The following is a 24,423-nucleotide window of genomic DNA, read 5'->3' as shown; positions in this document are numbered from 1 at the left end:
GTCACAATGAAGATAAACTATAGGAAATACATGGTGAGATCTCTATTTCCGTGGGATTTTCAGAGTCAGTGCATGTTACATGCAGTTAGCAAATATGCTGTCTTGCAGTTCCTCATGATGTCTGTTGGAGTGCTACTTAGGACTTTTGGCAGTGCATTGCTGGTTCCTTCAAGCAAAAAAAAATCCATTAATAAATTGGTTTGGGAACAGATAAAAGAAATGAAAATAGTAGTATTTAGCAATAATTTAGATATATTAAAATCATAAAATATCTGAGGAATCTTAATTAACTCTTTTCTGCTAAATCGGAACTTTAGGCCTGGAAGCTGGAAAATCAAAGCCTGGTTTCATAGTTATGAAATGTCCAATGTTTCGGCTGAATTTGAAGTTAAAAAATATGGTAAGAGAATATTTAATTTGGATTAGATATATGAGGCCATCGCTATTGGTTACAAGATATACTGCAGTGAAAAAACCTGGCTGTAGTTAGGTACTAAGGACATGATTCACAGTGTGTTCAGTTCCTCATGGCTATGTCTGATTTACAGAAGGAGAATTCTGCTTTTGTATTGTCTTACACTTACATTTGGAAAAACTAACAAACAAAAAAACAAAACAAACACATTTCATTTTTATACAAACTTAGCAACCTTAACATTTGTCACAAACCGTATTTTCTGGAAGGGCTCTCCTACTGCAGAAAAAAAAAAAAGAAAAATGAGATGAGCTATTAAAACCATTCAAATGCTGGCTAAGATTTTCATTAAAGACTAGAATGAAAAAAAAATCTAGCCATTTTCTCACAGTGAAATGCAGTTTAGAAGTTGATTTGAGTTGTCCCCATATTCAGAAAATCTTTCTGTAAGGAAAAACAAGGACATAGTGTAAAAGAATAAAAATGTAGAAATTCAACAGTTTGAAGGAATAAATGATATGTGTGCTGAAATTATGCTTTCTTGAAAATTTTAGTATGTTTTTTTCTTTTAAAACACACAAAGAGAAACAAACCCCAGGACTTTAAGAAAATGTCACTTTAACAAATCTATGCTTTTGCTTTAGCTAGTGGGTACCTAGTAGGTAACTAGTAACAGAGTAGTGGATCCTACTACATCCCCTATAAATACCTATATACAGGATCAGATGATAAGATCAGAAAATTAGTGTTTTCTGGCTTATTGTCATGGGATTCATTCTTTTTTTTTATTTATTTATTTTTTTTGTGCTCCAAGACTGCTTCACAAGGTGAAGCAAATAAGAGTAGGGGAAAGTGATCAGGAGATTTGTTTCAGAACACTGATCCAAACCAAAAGGCAGCTCCATCCTCTCAGGGGGTATTGCAACATGCCAGGAGTTTATGATATGTTTCAAATGCACATGCCATGACATTTTGTTGTCTTTTTTTTCATGCAGAGCTTCCATCTTTTGAAGTCAAACTCATCCCACTTCAGCCATACTACTCCATCTGGAATGCGAACTTTATATTTGATATTGAGGCAAAGTAAGTGTGCTCAAATAGATGTCATTTTAGGATGCAAATAAGTAGATAATGAACTTCGCTGCTTCCTCCTCTCTTCATCATTAACAGTTAACCACGTTCAGGCTTTCCTTGAATCTGACTTTAGTCTTGCATACTCTCTGTTTCCTCTCTACTGACATTTGAGGCATCAGTGTAAAATACTACATGGGTCCAAGTGGTGGTGACCTAAAATGGAAAAAGATTTTCTGAATGCTTTATACTTTTAGAAAAAGGATGATGGTTTAGAATTCTCCTTTGTGTTGCTATAAAAGATTATAGACAAACTGATAGGCTGTTTTCCTTTATACTTTTTGGTTTAAACATTTAGAAACAATCTAAAACCTCATATGTTGCTATTTAATGCAATTCAAACAGAGATGGATTAAAGTTTGGATGTGAAAATTTGGGGGTATGAAATTTCCAAAAAGCCCAGTGAAGTTTGGAAATAATAAACCAGTGCTTATTTGAGAATAATGATTTCATACAGAAATGCTTCTAGGTCACTATGGATGTGTGCATTAATGCACCATAGTGCAACACTAATCTGTGTTGGACATGGCTACAAAGCTCTCAGACTGGCCATACCATGAGGCTGGGCTCTATGGAGAATGGAGAATAAACTATGCCTGATCTTGTGGCTCTGGCATTTTTGATCCCACACCAACAAACCTAAATCTAAATTTGCTGTATGACCTAACAGTGGCTCATAAACTATATTAAGCCTCACAAACAAAAATCAACACTTCTTGGCTGAAGAATTTTCAAGATTTTTAGGAGTGGAAGTACTAAATCACTGCCTGTGAGGAGAATGTTCTTGCCTTATTTACCACTCAGCTGAAATCCAAAATCACTATAAACATATTGGCCAATTTCCAGGTTGGAAAGATGGAAAGAGAAATCAAACCTTTCTCTGGAGGTTCAACAAAGTATTTCCTATTCACTGAAATCACCACTCATGCAAACAGAGTTAATGACTTCGGTAAAATTTACTTATATGAGATTTGTAAGACTGAGATCCAAGACATTTAAGTGAAGTGACTGAGTGTTGCATTAATTCAGATATAAATCTGATTTAAGGAAGACATAAGAAAGATCCGTCTTAAAGATTCAGTTAGTGCAAAAAAAAATCATGGTATGAAGATGGTATTATTTTGATGAAAGAGCATATAAATTTCCATAATGAAAAACAATAAACAAAAAAATAGGGAAAAGCAAAAAAATACTGCACATAAACAGAAGTGCACATTTTATAATGTTCTAGACTTTCTATGTGAAAAGTTAGAATTTTGAATTAATGCCTTGCTGTCTCTGTGGTGATTAAATTAGGGCCTGGTACAATGTTTTTATTTTGGAAGAGGAATAAATTGTGTGGAAGGAGCAGAGGCAGCTGGTTTTCTTTCATAGTTGGGAGGAATCTTCAGTTTCAAAGAAGCAAGGACCATTTTACTGCTTCTGCTCACCTTTTTATTCTCTTTGGTTTTGAGGATATGTATATATATGATGCAATATATATCAATATAGATCTTGAAATAGGGTACTCTGCATTATCTTAGTAACAATGAAATAATTATCCTGCTTATTTCTCCCTATTTAGACAAAAGCTTAGTCATATTTCAGGACAATTTTGATGTGTGAGAAGAGAGTTGAACACACAGTATCTATCAGTTAGTAACCCCAGATCTTCACTAAAAACACCTCTTTTAAAAATATGAGCACCTCCTGGCTTTTTGAGATTAATCATGTTCCCTAACATTCTTTAAAACTAAAACAAAAACGGGATCACACTAAATTTTTATAGTTTATATTGTTAAATTTTTCTAGTGTTAAAGAGCAGGCAAATTTTATGCATAGCAATGGTACCCAAGACACAGGAAAATGAACAGTGTAAAATTTATTAAATACTCAGTACCTATTTTTTAAACCATAAAAAATGTATCTATTTACTTTTAATATTTTGATTATTAATGGTTTGCAATTTTTTGCTGCATAATACAAAAATAACTACTTATAACAATTAATGTTGGGATATGTTTTGACAGTGAGTTTAGGTTCTGGTAATTTACTACTACAGAACTTTTTTTTTCATTGTATCAAGGTATTTCATTAAGCTTATTAGGCAAAGCCCCTTGGAGTGTTGTTTTTTGCAAACATACATATAATTTAACAGTTTAAGAATATGCTCCTGATAAGTCACTGTTGGGAAGTAATTTGCATCATCTCATTTTTTGATGGGATTGGCAAGGAGGAGATAGTCAATACAGAAAGGAGGAAAGATCCAGGTATTAAAATTTCTAATATAGTATACAAATTACAGTCAAAAAGCCTCATCTACACAGCTAAAGTTTGTGACTTTGTCAAGCACTGACAGCAACTGACTTTTCAAGTAACTTTGCTTAAAGAAGCCTTTAGTTAGATAGGCATTAAATATTAACATTAAACTATGGGAGTGTCACATGGCTTAAATATCATCACTCCTGACACCAAGTCTGTTTCATCTTGCCTTTGACATCAGAAAACCCTCCAATTCGAGAGCAGTGAACAAATTATTATACTCAAACATTATTTAATATCTTTTGAGTTATTATTTCGTAGGTGTTCCTCTTATACGAGGAATTATTCTCATACATCAGGGGCTTTGGTTGTACTTGAACATGACACCTTTGAAGCACTTGCGCAGTCAGTGGAACTATCCCAGGGAAGGTTCCCAAGCCCTGGAGCTTGGCTACTGGCCCTTTGGCCAGTGCTTGGCACAGGCCTGGCCTCAGCCATGGAGCGCTCCCCAGATAACACCCAGGAGCTGTTCAGGGGTCAGCATGGAGCAAGGTGCCACGTCCACACATATCCCAAATATCTCCAGGGATAGGGTCTCCACCACCACCCTGGGCAGCCATTCCCAATGTTCAACCACTCTCTTCATGAAGAAATTCTTCCTGATATCCAACCTAAACCTCCCCTGGCACAATCTCAAACAGTTTCCTCACATCCTATCACATGTCACCTGAAATAAGAGACCTCCTCACTACAACCTCCTTTCAGAGAGCAATGGTGTCTCCCCATGGCCTCCTCTTCTAAAGACTAAGTAATCTCAAATCCCTCAGCCACCTCACACAACTCTTGTTTTCTAGTCCCTTCATCACCTTCATTGCTCTTCTCTTTCTCACCTTTATTTCTTTGTTTCATTCTATTGAATAATTATTTACTTTAATCATGATTACCTGATAATATCAGTGATAACTGGCTTTAATATTTTGATCCTTTCTAAACTTTTCTCTTTATGCTATTGCAGCACTCAATTTTGAGTTTACAGACAGAACAATTCCGTCATATATGCTTCACTCCACATTACTATAATGTTTAAGAGGAAAAATGAGGTTGAATAATTGCTTGCTGTTATTTATTTATTTATTTATTTTTTGGAAGAGGTCCTAGTGGGGTTAAACAGGCTTGCTTGACTTTCATCAAAATCAACAGATAGAATTCCTGATAACTGAACTTCTCTGAACTGGCCATGCATGTAATGAACAGTTATTTTATACATTGATTGTTGTTTCCCTCGGTTGCTAGTTCTTTCATTTTAAGCAGTTTTCATAACAATTGCCTCATAGACCTCTGAGAAATTTCAGTTTTGAATTTTAGCACTGGTATAGATCAGTGCTGCTGATCAAGCCAGTTTGAAAGAGTCACCATTTGAACAAAAATAATCCATTATAGAACTGAAAAGAAGCAGGATTTCCACAAGCAAGAGACAACACCACTGGGGTCTGGACTAGGTGATCATTACGGGTCCCTTACTGAAACCATTCTGTGTTTCTGTGGCGTGAGTACAGGCACAGTACAGCTGTGCTGCAGGAGGATGCCATCTGCCAGGGTTTCCTTGGGAAAGGAGCCTGCCAGGTCCAATAATGTGCCCTGTTCTGTCTCTCCATCACCTGTAGGGAGAGCTCGGGAGTGTTCTGACCAGATGCATATCTGGTAAATAGTTCACTTAAAAGGGGTCTCTGTGCTACACCGCCTAAATGTATAGAAGATGCATGGGGTGGCAGGTGTCTACTTTGCCTAGTGCAGATATGAAAACTTCAGAAGGTGAGATCTGACTCTGGAAGTCTTCAGAGGTACAAACACTTCACATTGGTCCCTGATATAATTGCTCTGCTCATGAGTTATGTAATAGGAATTAGCTCTTCTTCCAAATTAAATAGATGCCTCCCTTGCTGTCTGTGAAGGGGACAAGTTTCAAGAGACCTCACATATCTGCACAACTAAAGTTTTTCTTAATTTTTAAAATAAAACAAAATAAAATGTTTAAATTACTGCAGCATAAATTTTGTCAGATGATGTCTCCAGATGTGATTCTGCCAATGTGGTTTACTCCATATATTTGTCTGCATGTGAAATCACTGCTTTGTATGTGGATTTTTTACAAATGTCTTCATAATCAGTGGGTGGGACTATTTTTCATTTACAAGCTATTAGTTACAGACAAAATACCTACAAATATCCCTATTTTATTGCAGCATAAAATGTTTAGTCTGATTTATGCTTGCTTTTTATCAATTTATTGATTCATCTCCCTTCTTTTCTTCCGTCCAAAGGCACTCTTATGGAAAAGGAATTCAAGGAGCTGCGTACGTGCGATTTGGAATAATAGATGAAACTGAGAATAAAGTCTTTCTTCCAGGCCTGGAACAACAGCTATCAGTAAGTACTGGAGTTCAGTGGAATTATTCAGATTTACCCCAGGTGAGCTGAGTATTGTCAGAAATCACTGAAATATAGATCCCTGTATTACCATAGTCATGCTATGAGCAACAAATTTGTGCTAATGGCAACAAACCATCAAGGGCTGTCACTTTTTTTTCCACTTCTGTTTTAGATTCAAAATGGAAAAGGAAGAGTTACTTTAAATACACCACTTTTGGAAGAAAAATTAAATAGGAGTATTTCTACTCTAGAAGGGTTTCATTTATACATTGCTGTTACTGCTGTAGAAACTGCAAGTAAGTATACGATGCCTTGGCTGATCCAGCCCATAATATTTACATCGATCTTTCTCTGGGATGATCCTTCACGTGGGACATCCTGGCCCATATTAAGCAGCCTTGTGAGGATATCTAAGATATTCTAGACCATCTGAAGCAGCACCAGCCACCTCTATGGAAGCAACTAAACTGCTTCCCTTGAAACCTTGTTTGAGCACTTGCTTCAGCCAGGTCTACTCTTTACCTACAAAGTTACTAGTAGAGCTCTGTGCCTTAACTTGCTTTGCTCCTCAGCTGGCTGAGCTGTTGGTGGAAAGATGAGACATATACCACAGCCACAGTGTGACGTAGAGAAGGATCTAGCCCTTATGACTCCTGCTAGTCCTCTTATTCCTTCCCACAGTTTTATCAGACTGTATCTTATAGCCATCTTTCCACACCTAGTGTTACAGTAAGACATCTACAGAAATACTCTGGTGTTATATTATTAGTTGACCATTTCAACAGTCCCCCTAGATTTATATTGAAAATGCGATGCCTAGGAGATCATCTTTTTACTATAATTTACTATAGGTACCTGCATGTACTATTACTACAGCACCTACTGCAAGAGCAAAACGGGCTGAAAGACTTTCCCTCCCATTACCACACCAGCATGATGGATCTCATGGTGTGACATGGTCTCTATGACTTGGTGCACACTTCCTCTCCTCTCCACACAGAGGTTGCCTCCACACTTGCATACTTGCTGGGTTTAGAGTTACTCATACGCATGACAGGGCAAGGCCAGTGGACTCCACCGGCACCTTTCAAGCTCAGAGTGTTAAAAGTAAAAAATAAGGACTTTGAAAGTATGCTTTTTTTTTCTTTTTCTTTCTTTTTTTTTTTTTTTAGTTTAAAGCAAGTCATGTTTTTAGAAGTAGCTGGAGGAAGTGGTTTAGCTAGAAATTAGTGTCTTAGATGAGAAGCAGATGCTGAAACTATCTTCTAGGTGTGAAGTTGCAGAAGATGGTATTTGGTAATGTTAACAGGTACCAGTAGCCAAAAATGAAAAAAAAAAAAAAAAAAAAACCTTTCAGAAAATTAGAGATTTAAGATTCAAGTCCCCCTACTGATTCTGAATGACTTTTTCATGAGATTTTACACAACCTTCCCCCAGTAATGAAGCCTGAGCTGATCAGAGTGGTAGGTGCACAGCCTAAGCACCAACAGTTGTATCAGTGCATTGTGTGTCTGCAGACGCCTTGTACCAACTAATGTGTTAAGAGGTGAATTTTTTGTGCTGTGAGGAACACAGCCCTTTGCAGTTCTCCATTTCCAAGCTGCGGAGAGCAGGCAGCTGCCAGTGCCATCCTGCTGGAGTAGTAGACACCTGGCACTGCCATTGCACTGATCCTGCCCTGGTTGGTCCATATCCATCTCTTCCTCTTCTCAGGACTGAAGCTCTTTGGGGAGGGATCATATTCTAGTTTGCTTTATATGCACTGCTTAAAATGGGATGAATCATAAAAATAGAAAACCATAATAAGCAAGTAAATAGTTACTGCTCTCACGGCAACACATACTGTTTGGTATTAACAGGTGGAGAGATGAGGGAAGAGGAACTCAGCAATGTGAAGTTTGTGAAATCTCCTTATGTGGTTGATCTGTCTAACACCAAAAAGTACTTTGTGCCTGGAGCCCCCTTCTCTGTTGTGGTATGTAGTATTTAGCTATCTGTGCTTCCAGAGCAAGGGACTTATATCTGTTCTGTTTATAAAATCCTTATCTGATCCAGTGGGAGCTCTGTAGGAGAGACCTTCAGGAACAGGACCAACAAGGAGCTACTGTTGGTGTTTCTGGTTTGTCTTCAGCTTGAGCAGGGAAATCAAAACCAGAAAATTCTGTTTCTGTTCTGGAAGTCATCTGTGCACTGTTGCACTGCAATGGTTTATAAAACACATAGCAGTCTCTTCCTCATTCATTATGGAAAGGTTAAAAGAATCACATTGCATTAGATCAATCCCGTATCAAATTAAAGTTCTAAAAACTGAAATACAGGGTGTTGACTTTTTTAAAAGTGCATTTAAGTTTTTGAATTTTTAAACTTCACACCTTCAAGTTTTCCTACAACATTTTCTACAAGCAGTTAAGGCTAGCAATTTATCTAAAATCAGTTAAAGTAAACTGTCTCTGGGATCTGATGAGATCTGCAACAGATGCTACATGAAAATATGGAGCAGCTGTTAATCTGTGTTCATTGATTTTTATCTTAGATGGAGTCCAGACTGAGTCAATTGCTACCCTTTTCTCTCAGAGCTGCAATTTTCACATGCTAATATATAGAGTATTGTATTTCTTTTCAGTTTATTAAAAAAAAAAAATGCTTCTTGTTTGTGGGCATTTTTTAAACCCAGGAATTTCCTTCAAATAACAGAAAAAGACTTTTTTTTTTTTTTTTTTTTCTGCAATAGGCCTCTGTCACTTTGGTTGATGGCTCTCCTGCTGCCTCTCTGTCTGTAACTGCTACTGTCACCTCACCCGGAAAGTCCTCCATGAAGAAGACTGCACCTTCTAATAAAGAGGGCCTAATACCCTTTACATTCGATATCCCTGCAGATGCCCAAACACTTCAAATAACGGTAAAGAAAACCCAAACATTCATGTTTAAAAACATGCTGTTGAGAAGAGCTCATAAGACTGTTGCAAATGACTGTGAAGATGTTCAGTTTTCATTAAGTTAGCACAGAGAATGGAACATGATTTCTTACACCACAACTTTGCATAACTTTGTCAAGGTTGTATAAAATAATACATAGATCAGAGCCCTGAGGGATGCCTCACTGAAGTGAATGACACTCTTGTACATCAGACCTTTGGGAATATGTGTTATGGGTCATGGCTCGATTTTGTGTGGTTCAGATGTGCATTTTCTTGACATGGGGGATGGGAATGGAACTGTAAATAATAACACCATGAGAAGTGACAACAAATGATGAGAAGAGGATGTAGGAAAAACCCATGTGCAATACAGACTCTAGTCTACATCTGGACTACATCAGAGAATTCAATTATGTGCACAATATAAAAGAGATAAAAGCTGTTGAAGTACCACTATGTGAATTTAAACCATAGATTCTGATTCAGAAAAAGACAAACCTGAAAATTATCAAACACAAATATGGCAAAAGACCAAGTAGCATCAGGAAATAAGGTAATGAAAATCATGGTTTTTTGATGCCAGGTTCTGCTAATGAGGTCTCAGTAGGGACTCATCTCATTTTTCCAGCTTTTTCTAAATAACCCAGCAAGATAAGAATTAAGAGTGACACTGCTTATTGTCTCTTAAGGGGCACTTACTCTGTCCTTTTCTCCCCTGACAGGTAAAGGCTGAAGAAGGAAAAGAAAAATTAGAATCACCAGAAGCCAGTATCAGAGCTGAAAGATACCAGTCTGCTAACAGCAACTACCTCAGCATCAGCATCCCACATACTGTCTTGGCACCCGGAGATACCTTACGTGTTATTTTGAATGACATTCATCAGACTGGCAGTGGAAAGACTGACTATTTCTATTATATGGTAAATGGAATAGCAGCATATAAATAATTTTTTTTGGAAATGATATTCTCTAGAACATCTGTTTATTTACTAATATATGAGAAGCCAGTCCAATGAAGGACAGCTGAGATGATACCTACCAAGAGAGGCTGAGCCAGCTGGGCTTCTTCAGTTTGGGGAAGAAGAGGCTAAGAGAGAGTTACTAACAACCTGAAATTACTTGAGGAGGAATTACAGACGTAACATAGACACACTTTCCTAGGTGGTGCCATGCAATATGGCCATGCCATCCAATATGGATAGGCACAAAATTGAGCCAGGGGCAAAACTGTAGCTTGGAAGACTCATTTTGGAAAAATCTTTTCACTAATGAAGAATATAATACTGAAATAATTTCCACAGAGAGTTTAGGGAATTGCCACCCTCTGAAGCATTCAACACTCAGAAAAAAAAAACATATCTGATCTACTTACACTGGCCAATCTTTGAGCAGACATTTAGACCAGAGATTGCCACCAGTCCCTTCCAAAAGTATTTCTATGATTCTGTTATTTATATATATTTAAATATATTTTTGGATTCATAATAATCTTTTTTTTTTTTTTTTTTTTTTTTTTTTTTTTTCTGGAGAAGGAGACATGACCATGAATTTTGTTCTGTAGTTTTTAATAGTCTAGAGCAAATAGGTCAATATGCATAATGTTTACATAATTATGTGGGTGATATCAGTTAACAGGCAAGTCACTGTCATCTCCAACAGAATATGTCATGAAGGGCCATGGAAGTCATTGGCTTTTAGGGTCCTAGATAGCATCCTGAAATTGGATCCAAAGATAGTTCTGTAAATGCAGAAGCCAGGATACAATTGTGCTCAACAAGGATCAGGCATGCGAAGTTATTTAATGTGCTGAAGGAGACAAATGTATTCATGGATACATTCCAGGAGCGAAACTGTTGAATGTCAAATGTGTTTAATTCCCTTTCTCTCTCTTTTCCTCATAATTTCCCTTGGCAGCTAAAATTTCCCAGTCTGCTAAGCACCATGTGCAACAGTTCCCATTTATTTTTAATAGGACTTTGATATGTTGGAATAATTGTATCCCGAGGAGTTACATTTAGGTTTGCAGGGGGCTGTTTTAATTAGAGGGCTGAGCATAGGGTTGGAGTTGCCGTGTCTGGGCTCCAGCAAGATGTAGCACTGGGCAGGCAGGGTGATGCGGGCACTGCCGGAGCTCGGCGGTGAGGATCTCTCCCAAATTTTGGTCTTCAGATGGCCCCATATATATATATATAGATAGATATATATATATGTATATTGCATAATATATATGTATATTTTTATATATATATTAATATATATATATTATGCAATGTACTGCCCAATCTATTGTGTTTTCACTATGCTCGTTCTCTCTCTTATGTTTGTTTCCACTTTGCAGGTTGTGGCAAAGGGACAAGCTGAGCTTTTGGGAAGGGTTCCCTCCTCAAACAAAGCAATAAACCTCAAAGTCACCGAGAAGATGGTGCCCACCTTTCGCTTCTTAGCTTACTACTTCGTTGAAAACCAGGGCCGTCAAGAGATTGTTGCTGATTCTGTATGGGTAGATGTTATGGACGTCTGTGAAGGAAAGGTACTTTTAAAGCAAACAGCTTCTGCTTCTGTATACCAAAATGATAATAAAAATCATCAGAGAGAGTGAAGACCTGGGGCTGAAAAGTGAAAGGCGTGATGGAAATTTTCATTTTTTATTGAAAAAGGCAATCATCAGGATTCTTGCTAAAAGGTAGAGATGGGAAAGGCTCACAGGGATGATGTCAGAGACAATCTTCTTCTATAGGACAGGCTGTGTCTCAAAAAGATAAAAAATGTGGTTTCATAAAGGTAAATCTCAGAATGTAAGTAAGTGCCTAGATAATAGAAGTCCACAGGGAAATGCCAGTAGGACTCCTGACAGAATCCCTTGAGAGCTTTGTCTTTCTGCAGTGAGATTCATCAAATGAAGGAAAGTAAAGTGAACTTTTCGGGGAAAAAAAGGAATTTTAAGTAATTTTCAAGTTTGTTTTTTTTTTTAATTATTTTCTGAATTTTTGTAGCACTTCAAAAGCACTTTTTAACAATTCTTTCCAGTAGAAAAAGAAATGCGGATAAAATAGGAGTCCTACACTTTTCTTTCACCTTCCTCCTCCCTTTGGTATTATAAAATAAAAAAAAATATATATATATATATTTTTCACTACAGCATGAAACTCAACTGCTGAAAAGTGTCAGCCATCCAAAATTACTTTTGTTTCCATTGGAAAATAACAAAGAGTTGCTTCAAAGTTATATTGAAAGCCCTGGTTCAGCAAAGCCCTTACACATACTTTTAATTCACATTGGTGCTTATGTCCCATTGAAAGGTAATGTCCAATATCCTAGACACACAACTTTAAACCTTCCTTTTTGTTTACCAGTGGGAGGTATCTGCTTCCACCTCTTTCAGAAGGCAGGATCCCATGCAGAAACACTGCATAATGGAAACATCCCCCAGCCTCATGATGCTGACAGACACAGCTGATAGTATTCCTTGCCCAAAGAGTGTTTGCACTTTATTAACAGATGTGGCATTTTTGTTTCAATATTTTCTGTTTAGATTAAAGTGAGAACAGAACATCAGATGTATGAACCAACAGACAGCATCAAATTATTGATTGAAACGGACCATGCGGGAACAATTGCCTTAGCTGTGGTTGATAAAGCAGTTTTTATTCTGAACAAGAAAAATAAACTTACAGCCAAAAAGGTAAGAAAACTTTAAGAAGAAAATATCATATCTACTAGTCAAGAAAAAATTTCCATGACTAATGAGAGGATGAAATGAAATTAGTGGCTATTAAATGCTTAATCAAATCTTTGCTAAACTTGAAAATGTTTTTGTTCTCGCAAGTTAAGATAGATTTAAAATGAGCAGTCTTGGAATTTCCATGCTACATCAGATGAGACTGTAAACTAAAAAAAAAAAAAAAAAACATTAATTGAAATTATGTGCCAACTAAAACATCCCTCAGCTTTAATCTCACTTTCCAAGTGTAGCTCATACCACCAGTTGAGCTTTGCAAGTCAAAGGCAGTAAGAATTTTATAATATAATTAATAATAATAATAATACTTTTGCAAATGTGTGCAATCCATCTATGCTATTTTATTTGGCAGGTATTTAATGCAATGAATTCGTATGATCTTGGATGTTCTGCAGGTGGTGGTAGAGATAGTGCTCAAGTTTTTACTGATGTTGGTCTGGCCTTTTTATCAGATACAATTAAATCCAATGTTCGGGAAGGTAAGTGAAATCTGCCTTTTACTTTAGTTGTTTGTACAAATCACTATACAACTGGGGCGGCTGATAGCTTGAAAATTAAAACATTTCATCATGCTGTTGTTGTAAGAACCACCTTCCCTCTGGATTTTTCTTTTCCTTTTCTTCCACTGGGTGATGAGAGCTCAGACAGCCCAGATGTTGGCTGCTGGTCCTTTGACACCCAGCTCACCTGGTGTCAGCCAAAGCTGACTGGGGCTGTAAGGTGCCTCTGCAAAAGGCAGGTCTTCTGTGAATGAGGTGGGTCCTTCCACAAGTGACCTGAATGGTCAGGCTGTTATTGCCATAGTGTCATAACCAAGCTCTTCTGTTCTGCTTTCTCAGGGTACACATGCCTCCAAGCTGCTAGAAGACAGAAGAGATCTTTGGATTTCCGTCAGAAAATTTCAGGAATTGGTATGTTCACTCAGCTAGGTTTCCTGAAAGGCTTGGTAGAGGGGATCTGCTGGGAAACCAAGTAAAGGACACCAAGATAGTCATAGTCCCAGTTCTTGTGTTACGTGATTTAACCTAGAACATGTGTGTATACTATGCCTTGTGACCTGATGCATCATCTATCAAAACAACCCAAAAAACAAAAGCAAAGATCAGCCTGGATGGGCATGAAAACTAGTTCACCATTTTATAATAAACCCAGATGTGAGGTACTTCAATTAGATACCATGTTATGGAATCAGTTGTGGCCTCACATTTTTTCAAAATTATTTTTATAGACAGAAGTCGTTTTATTGCCTCTCCCTCGTTTTTTTTTCCTTGACATTCTGCTTCAAAGTTGTGCCAGCTTTGGTACTTTGTGTTCCAAGTAAGAGAAGTGCCAGTACAATATTGGGCCTAAATTAAAAAAATATGTAATAAATGATTTTTTTTAAAAGTGTTCCTTTAGACCAATTTCCGCAAGGTGATTTTTGGTATTTCCTTGACAGAAGACACCAGGGCTTGAAACACACAGCCTTGACTATATCATGATTTCTAATTCCAACATATCAAGGGGACATTTTTAATTCGCAGTCTCAATTTGAAGTGAAAGCATGCACTAGACTATTTAAGATGGGGTAGGACCCATGCTTTGCTCCTGTGTTTGTGGACTGATTTTAGAATGGAAAGTAGGTCCCTGGCTGCAGGTAGACTGTTGCAATATTAACAAACTTAATATTAACTGCTAGTAATGACAGGAATGAACACAATGAACACCTTTACACTTCCTGCTGCTTCCACAGCGCTAATTCTGGGCTTTATTTACATTGCAGTCAGCAAATATCAAGACCCTGGTCTACGAAAATGCTGTGAAGATGGAATGAAATTAATTCCCATGAGGTTTTCTTGTCTGCAAAGACTATCAAAGGTGGCTGGCTCCCCTGGATGCAGAGAGGCTTTCAAGACCTGTTGTGAAAATGCCGCAGCCCTCAGGAAGGAGGCAGCGAAGAAGAAAATCAGAGTGGGCTTGGCACGATGTAAAGAATGGTGACATGCAACTGTCTAAAGAAAATGACCCTTCACAGGGGGGCAAGGGAGGGCTAAGGGTTGTCTACCCTGCTATTGTCACCAAAAAAAAACCTTCACGTTGAGAATGACTATATTCAAAGTGATCTCTGCTACCATGTTTCTTATTCCCTGTCACAAATATGTAATGGTGGGAACATCTTTGCCACTTATTAATTAAGGGGAACAGGGGAATATTTTCTTTGTTTGGCAACATACAATTACTGAACTTAGAAAGAAGTATTATCATTTTATTTTCATTTTTTTTTCCAATGAAAATCTTTGGTCATTGATGTTGGGGTTTCTGTTTTGTTTTGTTTTGTTCTGTTTTTAATGCACAGGATTAAACCCAGATGAAGTCTTTTCATTTTCAGTACTTTTCACGCTACCTTCTCTCTGTCAGATGCCCTGCTAGACAGTGTAAGGTCACCAGCCAAAACCCTCAGAAGAGAAACCCCACTTTTGTCTTACAGACTTTGATGACCAAGAAGAAGTATTTGATGAAATGTCTCTCAATTTACGCAGTTATTTTCCTGAGAGCTGGTGGTGGAATTTTAAAGAAGTGAAAAATCCTGGAAATCATAGGTACTGTATTATCTGACTAGATGAATGCACCTAAGTTTGTACAGTAAAATGTGTATAAATATCAGTTATATATATTATCTGATACAGAGGAATTCAGAATATTTGCAAGTGTGTTGTCTCTACAACCGAGGGATTATTTTTCTCTTACAATACTCAAAGTTCAGCAAATAACAATGTTTACACATATACATCCTTCTTAATGCATTTTATTTTGTGTTTCTTAGTGTAAACAACATTGCTCCTGACTCTATAACTACCTGGGAAGTCCAGGCAATAAGCATATCTCCCCAGAAAGGTACACTATTGTTATTCTATTGAGTTATTCTATACAGATGAATAGAGAATGTAATTTTCAAAACAGATATCAAGTTGACAAAGCAAGACAGTCTATACTGAAAAACTACTAAGGGTTTTTACCATGATGTTTACTCCTCTCTTTTGTGCCATACTAAATCTGAAATTTAAAGGATAGATGTATATTTACAAAAACGGGATGAAGTGGGCTACAAAGGAGGTTGTACTGAACACTCTGAACAGTATTCTCTTCTTCCAAATCTCTAAACCTTCTAATTTATTTTCCACACAGCTGTTATCTTACACAAGAAAGGTAGTGGTGATAACACTGCTTTGTATTTTAATATTTGAGGGAGTGACTTCTGACCATCTGCAAACAAGGGTTCAGTAATGGTCATGGAGTTTGTTTACAGAGCGTGAAGAAAGGTCATTATGTTTTAAACATGGCTTTTGTGGGAAAGCTGGGCCACATTTCATTCACAAAAGCTACTGATATCACTGCCAATTTTTACCTGACAAAAACCTTCCAGACACTTTTATTTGACTAATGTTAAATGTGTAATTCTCAAGTATGTTGTTTTTTTCCTATCCTAGGATTTTGCATAGCTGACCCCCACACCTTTGACGTTTTCAAAGACTTTTTTGTGTCCTTGAGATTACCATACTCAGTTAAACGACATGAACAGCTGGAAATAAAAGCAGTAGTTTACAACTATCTGCCTGATGATCTCCAGGTAATATTACCATCAACTAGTGTGATAGATAGATAGATAGATAGATAGATAGATAGATAGATAGATAGATCGATCGATTGATCGATCTCAGAAACAGACTCAGTATAGGGTGATTCATGTATATTGCCGCCTATGGCTAACAGACCAGAGCAGTGAGAAATTAAAAGCAAATTAAAAACACCTTCATTCCCATCTACCCTCTTCTAGTTCCGCCCCCAAGCAGCACATGGGAAGAGGGAATGGGGGCTGTGGTTAGTCTCTGACGCTTGGTTTCTGCTGCTCCTTCTCGGTCCCTCTCTGCCCCTGCTCCACGTGGGGTCCCTCCCACAGGATGCCGTCCTTCCCGAACTGAGCCTGCGGGGGCTGCCCACAGGCAGCAGCTCTTCAAGAACTGCTCCCACATGGCTCCGTACCACGGGGTCCATCCCCCAGGAGCAAACTGCTCCAGCACGGGTCCCCCACAGGTGGCAGCTCCCCCCAGACCCCCTGTTCCTGCGTGGGCTCCTCTCCACGGGCTGCAGCTTTGGCCTGGGGCCTGCTCCTGTGGGGGCTCTCCATGGGCCGCAGCCTCCTTCAGGCCATATTAATTCTGCTCTCACGGAGGCAGAACCAACATCTCTCGCTGGCTTGGCTCTGGCCAGGGGCAGGACCCTTTGGAACTGGCTGGAGCTGGCTTTTATCTGACATGGGGCACCCTCTGGACTGTTCTTACAGAGGCCACCCCTACAGCCCTTCTGCTGCCAAAACTGCCATGTAAACCCAATACAAGCACAGGAAATTCAGGGGAGCTGAATGGAAATCACTTTCTCTCTTGCAAAATGTCTGTATTGCTGTTTCCTTTTTAAGCAAAGGCAAAAGCAAAAGCCTTGTGTTATATCTGTTTCTCATTTCCCACTCTTATCTCAACGTGATGGAGCTGAGCATTTCCCCATGCGGTGATTCACGAGCCCTGACTGCAGGCCTTGCCTTGTCCCCACAGGTCACAGTGACGATGGATGCAGTGAAGGGGCTATGCACCGCAGAGGCCACAGAGAAGTCAGTGCAGCTGAAATTGCTGGTTAAGGGGAACTCTGCAACACCAGCCTATTTCTCAGTTGTTCCTCTGATTGTGGGAGAAATTCCAATTACTATTTCTGCTTTTGACCAAACCTCAGGGCATGGCGATAGTGTTAGGAAGAACCTCAATGTTATGGTAAGTAGAGCTAGTTGAGGGTGGACACTTCATTAATATTTATTGCTCCTCAAATACAATGTTCTCGATGTGTGGAGCTCTTGTGGAGGGAGTGGTATCCAAGAAACATAAGGCTGGAAGCAATCTCATAAAACCTGTTTCTCAGCAAAGACTGAGCTATAACAGGGGGAAGAAAAAAAAATGGGGGAAGAAAATCTGTGGTGAGCTTGTAAGTATTATACATAGAAAGACAAAAAGGCATCCTTCTACCAGCGGCATTGCAACGACATCCTTCAGACAGTCAGTGTTCATTTCTTAATCTTTAACTTCCACCTGCTTCATCAACATTTGCAAATATTCTTTTTCTTTTATGAAGCCAAGATTGAAGATATTCATCTAGTAATACTTTGAGAAGTAAGTAGCTTCTGCTAAACATAAAGTTTAATCCTATTATTGTATATCTGTATATCATATATTGTATGATATATCTGTATATCATATATTGTATATCATATATATATATGAATGGATCTTCAAGCTTAACAATTGCAGAGGTAAAACACATACAGGCAAACAAAGGCATTGGATTGATTATTTGATAAATTGGTTCTTTTTTCTTTTCAGTTTGAAAATTGAACTTTAGCCTTTTCTTCTAAGCCTTTTAGAAAAAGTTACTTTTCAAAAGTCAGCACTGATCTGCACAGACTCATTACAGAATCCAAGTAGGACACTGAGAGCCATTTTCAATCCACACGAAAAGTGCAGAATGTGAATCTCTGCACCATTAGTGCCAAGGTGCAACCATGTGGGCAAAGATAATGCATGGGATGCTGGGGACCTGCTGTTGCAGACCATAACTGTTCTAGAGATAGACACAGTCTCATAGTTCAGTGGTACACCAAAACAATAAAATTGTCTGTAGAAGAAGCTTTATTAAAATACAGACTTTTTAATGATGAATGTGTGGAAATCAGAAGGGAAAAAACTTTGAGCTTTACCAACAAGATAAACTCAGAACTCGGTGGATTTCATAGAAGAAAGGTTTATATAAGTAAGTGCACCTGTGAACTTGACTTGCACAGTCTCAAAGCTGAGAATAAACTTCAAAGTTTCATTTTTCTGGTTTATCTTTGGTTAAAATAATTTCATCAGGGGAAATGTGTCAGTAATAACAAAAAATCAGTACAATTCATTAGTGTTTCAACTGGGAAACTGAAATTCTGATTTCAAGCTTCGTTTTTACATGGAAAGAAATTTTACTTCAAAATGACCTATTTCTGCCATCTGCTGGTATAATGAAAAGGTAGAGATCATGATTGTCTTGCAGCTTAATCTCAGGTGTGAGTGGTGGCAAAAGTTCTGACTTTTCTTTCTTCATTTATACAGGCTGAAGGTGTATTACAGAGAGAAGAACAGACGATTTGCATTAATAGTGACTGTAAGTTACACTTAGGGGTTAGATGCAGATCAGGTCTGGGATAGGAATAGGGGTTGTAAAGCCTGATGTGAATATCTGACAGCTGTGGTGAAGCATTTCATAAGGTAAAAATACTCTTCATACAAAACATAGTAAAAAACTTAGGAAAGAAAAATAATTTAATTCTAAATGTTTGGAATTGATTTTTATTACGTCTGTGTTTATAGGTAGCATTTTTAAAATATTAAGTAGGCCTCTATTTTATTCAGTAATGGATCTTAACATAGATTTAAAAGAATCAAATAAAGAATTGAAATTAAAATCTTCCTTTAAAGCAAAAAATATTGTTGATGATTGAAAAATAAATTTAAGAAAGATAAGCATCTTCTTTCATAACTTTCATTTAATATTTCTGATAACAATTCTGTTGTAATTTTCATCAGCTGTAAGACATTTAATTAAAAGCGTGTTTTAAAATTGTACTGTACTTTTATATGCTTGAAGAGTTTTGATGTAGATCTCTATTTATTATTTATTTGCAGTAAAGTCCCATACACTGGATCTGAACAGACCATCTAATATGGTACCAGGTTCTGACAGTCATGTATTTGTTAACCTGAAAGGTAAATGTTATTTTCCATCAATAAATTTCTGTGGGTGAGAAGAGAAACACACCTTGTGTTGTTCGTTTTGGAACACCAAGTCTTCATTTCTTCCTAGTTTTTTTACCATAATCAAAATGGTCTGCCTTACATGCCTGAGTCACAAAAGAAAACAGCCCCTAGCTTAATCCAGTAGTTCACCTCTTTCTAATTACTCCTTCTCTCTTGTATTGGATATAATACCTTTATGCAGTCCATCCTGCCTCACTGCGCTGAGGCTAACTGTCTGGGAAGGCCAGAGAAGAAAGGAAGAGTTCACCTTCTTTAGTAACCCCACACTGCATGTAGCCCTGTAGAAATTTTCTTTATTCTTCAGAAATAAGGATGCCAGACTCTGATGTATAAATTCTGGAAAGATCTGTTTTTCTGAAGAGAAGATATAATCATATATTAATTTAATCAAATAATCTTATACATACATATGCTCATGCATATGTATTTTAAAAACATCTAATATTCTTATTAAAGATAAAAAATATTTTTCTCAGGAACTGTACAATAATGCATCCTTGACGCAAAGACTATTCCATTTCAAATCCTTGTTCTGAAGTATGGACATACTTAAGCTCATTAAAGGAGAAAACTGTAGAGGAAAAAAAATGCCCCAGAAGCTTGACATGATTAAGGCATGATTTTTATTGTTTTTTCTTCCCATCTGTGGGAGGATCAAGTCTGGTTTGACAAGACCTTTCTAGTCTGAACCTGAGGCACCAGTCTTTCCCCTGCTCCTTGCTTGCCTGCCTCTAACAGCCTCAGGACTCTTTCTCTTCCATCCTCCTTCATTGTCCCAGCCTCCTTCCTCCAGCTTTGCCAGGGCGTGGGAGCTCACCCTTGTTCTTCTCCAACCTTATAGACATAAGTGGCTGCAAACTGTTTAATAATGAGAAGTATCAGGCAACTGTGTAATCAGGGCGTGCTGGAGTGTCACTCTGTGGTTAGTATCGCATTTATTCATGTTACACCAGTCAGCTTGAAATATAGAATGTCTTATGGCTTATGTCTTTTACAACAGGAGATCCCATGGGTGATTCTGTTGAAAACTGTCTTAGTCTCAATGGAATTGAGAAACTTATTAAGGTGCCCACGGGTTGTGCAGAGCAAACGATGGTGAAGATGGCCCCCACGGTCTACGCTATTGAGTACTTGGATGCCAGCGAGCAGTGGCAGAACTTTAATCCTGAACGGAAGGTTGAAGCCATCAAGATGATTGAAAAAGGTACACAGGAAAAACACAGACACCAACTGACATTGGCTTTGTTATCTCCTTGCATTGCACATTAACCATTGCTGCTTGCAAAAGGAGTGAGCATTGTCTTAACGCAGTCAAGCAGAAATGCCACTGACAACCTGTAGACAGACATGAGAAACAAAACCAGTGAGGAAGATTTAGGTGGTTGTCTGCTTGTACCTGACATTGCAGAGTATTGGCATTCACAGTCCACCCTCTCTCTTGCCTAATTTAGAAGCAGAAAGTAAAATATGAGCTGATCAACATTAACTCTTCTCAGATCAAATGGACATAAATGGGCAGTTGCAGAACATGAATCATTTCAGACTAATGTAGAAGTGCAAAAGAGAGCAAGATGAATCATATTCTAAAAATGCTATTTTCTCACCTGGGTCATAGATGCTGCTTAAGATGACCATCTCAAATATAGGCATCTCTGCTGCAGATGTCTGTTTTTGGCAAGAGCAGTACCACTAAGGAAACTCCCAATGGTAATCATACTATTAACACTTTCTCTTCCACACTTGGGTATTTATTACATGAGCTAGAATAACTACAATTCCTTGGACAAAGCCAGGGGAGCAGTCTCCTAACACAGAGGACAGCTGAAGGGCTGCTTCTTCAAGAGCCCATTGCAAGACGTGGTCCAAAGATGATGTTAAATGCACACCAAAGCCAGGGCCGCAGCATCTGGAAGTGGAGATGTCTCAGCTCACAGGCACTAACACAGAGCTTGAATGCTATCAGTATTGTTTCAGGTATCATGGATCTTTCTAATTGTAGTGGTGTGCACATGGCATAAAGCCTACTGAAGAAGAAAGGTAAAAATAGAGATTAAAAAAAAAACGTGCTAATAGTTGCTGAATGGAAGTCTTTGCCCATTTATCTAAGATTGTCCAAAGTGACATGATGTCTTGCTACTGATTATTTGTTGTAACATACATATAATGATATAAACAGCAACATTTAGTCTTTAGATTATGCTTTTATTGATTCTTATTGAAGAAAATCACTGGGGTAGAAAATGAGTTGTGTAGAACAGAGGCAACAACTCATGATTTTAGAGCCTTCATCTGACATGGGTAGGTATTTTCTATGTTTTTTGATTCCATGCACCATAAAGTCAACAGCTTGGCAAATTGTCAATAATGCGGAACAAGCTTCACAAGATTCACTATGCAGAAAGTGCCTTGGTAGCTCTGTATCTATAGATACCCGCAATTTTCAGGTAGTTCCCATTGCTCTGTTAAATCAACCAAGATAAAGTAACTTCTAAGTCTTGCCTTTTTTTCTGTGTAAAAAGTCTGCTGACACAAGCATTTTGTCTTTGCTGTACCGGTGAACATCTCCATGCACATCTCCACTAGTCAATGCTGAATACATCCATGTTAATACAAATGATGTATGAAAATAGCCAAGAAACATGTGTATCTTCTGAGCAATTATATGGTGTCTTGTTTCTACAGGTTATACTAGACTGCTTGAATTTCAGAAGAATGATGGTTCCTATGGAGCATTTAAATCAACCCCCAGTAGTGTATGGTAAGTGTATTTTTCATAATCAGCTTTGGTTCTTTTTTTTTTTTTTCCTAAAATACCACTACTATCATTTAATGCATAATTATTGGGGGTGGTGGTCAAAATTTGGTGATTGTTGTGTTGCCTATGTACTTTTGTCAATGGATAGTGAGTCATGTAAGTCTCTGTGAGTGTTTAGTCCTTGATGAAAGAGGATTATACTGAGCCCCAGATTATTTTGCATTTGCCATAGTGTTCACACTATCATTGCAAGCACATTGTATTGAATATGAGTCTATGTACAGATTGAGAATGTTTCTTTTCCCATTAATATACTCATCTATAAACATATGTCAGCACAAGTTTAGAACATTTTCTTTTGTGCAGGTTAACTGCTTTCATTGTTAAAGTACTCACAAGGTGCAAAGAATACATTAGTGTCGAAGACAATCATATACACAACTCGATTGCCTACTTGCTTATTCAACAGCAGGTAGATGGTTCATTCCACGACCATCATCCAGTATTGGACAGGACTATGCAGGTAGGTCATTAGTATTAAGAAGATTCTGTTGCATCTTTAGGGCTGCTAGGGATCAAAAGGAATATTCTGAAATGTTGAGTAACAAGACATATTAAAAAAAAAAAAATCACTGTAATGTAAGAAGTACAAAATCTGTAAAGTAAAATGAATCTGTTAATAGATCCATCAGAGAAACATGGCTAGTATGTCACCACCTTTATCTTTTAATCCCATCTTGGGTGATTTTTCAGCTGACCTGTACCTCTAGAGGATGTAGAAAACTAGCTCTGAAATCTTTTTGCTTGATAAAAATCATGCTTTTTATTGGCAAAAGCTATAGATTCAAACAATCATAACTTATATTTGAAGGGACCTCCAGAGGTCATCTAGTCCAGACCCCACTCAGGACAGGTCTAATTAGATCAGGTTGCCCAGGGCCATGTCTAGCTCAGTCTTGAGCACCTCCAAAGATGGAGATCCCACAGCCTCTCTGCGTAACCTGTTTCATTATTTAATGACTCTCATGAAAAGCAAAAATCCTAATATTTAATCAGAATTTCCAAGAGTATATGCTGGCCTACACATCTCCTATAAGTATCTAGAAAAACTAAATTGTTACTCTCTATGCATCTAGGGTATAAATACAATATGAACCTTCCAGAAATCATTGAAAATGAAGATACTTTTGCATTGACCTTACAATGAAAAAAAAACAACCTAATTTTATTAATTATATATTTAAAATCACTAGTGTGGCTCTTACCCTCAAAGCCAGTTCCACAGCTGATGTAATGACGTTAAAAAGAACCAGTTCAGGAACTGGCCAAAAAGATTTTTAACCCTTGTTTTTGCTAAGATACTTATCTTCGATTTCACATTAGCTTCAGGAACTACTCATAATACTTTTGTACAGAGACTTAAGTCTCTCCAAGAAAACAATCTGTTCTTCTCCAAAGAGCAAACTTTTGGGGCTGAGTGAAACAGAAGGGTAATAATGATCCTATTGTCAAAGAAGAGCATGAGCAAAAGAAACAGAAAGAATAGCAGGAATGAAAATGCACATCTTTAGGGGAAAAAAAGTTAGGGGGGGCACTGTGTTTACTGTATTTATCTTATCAAAAAGCAGAATGGGAAATTAATGGTGAATAAATACTTTTATAAGGGAATAGTTCTGGGTTTTAAAGGGCTTTTGAATCTATAGGGAGTAGCAGAGAAGCAAAAACAGTTGAAGCCAGGACCAGTTCAAACAAGAACTGTAAATCTTTGACAGTGAGTTAATTACATTTTTTATTACCAGATGAAGAATGTGGTGGGTTCCCAATCTTTTTACATTGCCATAGTAGAAGATATGCTATGAGATGGACAAGTTATTGAACAAAATTGAAGGGTGAAACCGTGTTTTGTGGTTAGATGTTTTGACAAG

At 37.7% G+C, this 24,423-nt stretch overlaps 1 protein-coding gene across 2 annotated transcripts in view; it reads left to right on the top strand.

Moving 5' to 3' along the window:
- Nucleotides 1-24,423, top strand: part of LOC121062939 (complement C4-like) — a 58,438-nt gene that overhangs the window by 17,484 nt on the left and 16,531 nt on the right. For both annotated transcript variants that reach the window (XM_040543254.1, XM_040543253.1), the window contains 21 exons: nucleotides 318-400; nucleotides 1,411-1,498; nucleotides 6,109-6,214; nucleotides 6,390-6,513; nucleotides 8,077-8,192; nucleotides 8,949-9,116; nucleotides 9,858-10,055; nucleotides 11,474-11,665; nucleotides 12,668-12,817; nucleotides 13,227-13,353; nucleotides 13,714-13,785; nucleotides 14,637-14,840; nucleotides 15,342-15,453; nucleotides 15,678-15,748; nucleotides 16,342-16,481; nucleotides 17,461-17,673; nucleotides 19,039-19,090; nucleotides 19,612-19,692; nucleotides 20,744-20,947; nucleotides 22,426-22,501; nucleotides 22,865-23,021. In XM_040543254.1, coding sequence (XP_040399188.1) covers nucleotides 318-400; nucleotides 1,411-1,498; nucleotides 6,109-6,214; nucleotides 6,390-6,513; nucleotides 8,077-8,192; nucleotides 8,949-9,116; nucleotides 9,858-10,055; nucleotides 11,474-11,665; nucleotides 12,668-12,817; nucleotides 13,227-13,353; nucleotides 13,714-13,785; nucleotides 14,637-14,840; nucleotides 15,342-15,453; nucleotides 15,678-15,748; nucleotides 16,342-16,481; nucleotides 17,461-17,673; nucleotides 19,039-19,090; nucleotides 19,612-19,692; nucleotides 20,744-20,947; nucleotides 22,426-22,501; nucleotides 22,865-23,021 — 2,734 coding nt within the window. The remainder of the gene's footprint in view (nucleotides 1-317; nucleotides 401-1,410; nucleotides 1,499-6,108; nucleotides 6,215-6,389; nucleotides 6,514-8,076; nucleotides 8,193-8,948; nucleotides 9,117-9,857; nucleotides 10,056-11,473; nucleotides 11,666-12,667; nucleotides 12,818-13,226; nucleotides 13,354-13,713; nucleotides 13,786-14,636; nucleotides 14,841-15,341; nucleotides 15,454-15,677; nucleotides 15,749-16,341; nucleotides 16,482-17,460; nucleotides 17,674-19,038; nucleotides 19,091-19,611; nucleotides 19,693-20,743; nucleotides 20,948-22,425; nucleotides 22,502-22,864; nucleotides 23,022-24,423) is intronic.

This window comes from Cygnus olor, chromosome 1 (genome assembly GCF_009769625.2).
Source record: "Cygnus olor isolate bCygOlo1 chromosome 1, bCygOlo1.pri.v2, whole genome shotgun sequence".
NCBI classification, from domain to species: domain Eukaryota; kingdom Metazoa; phylum Chordata; class Aves; order Anseriformes; family Anatidae; genus Cygnus; species Cygnus olor.
Note: the sequence above shows the minus strand (reverse complement) of the source record. Positions and strands in the feature narration are given on the sequence as shown.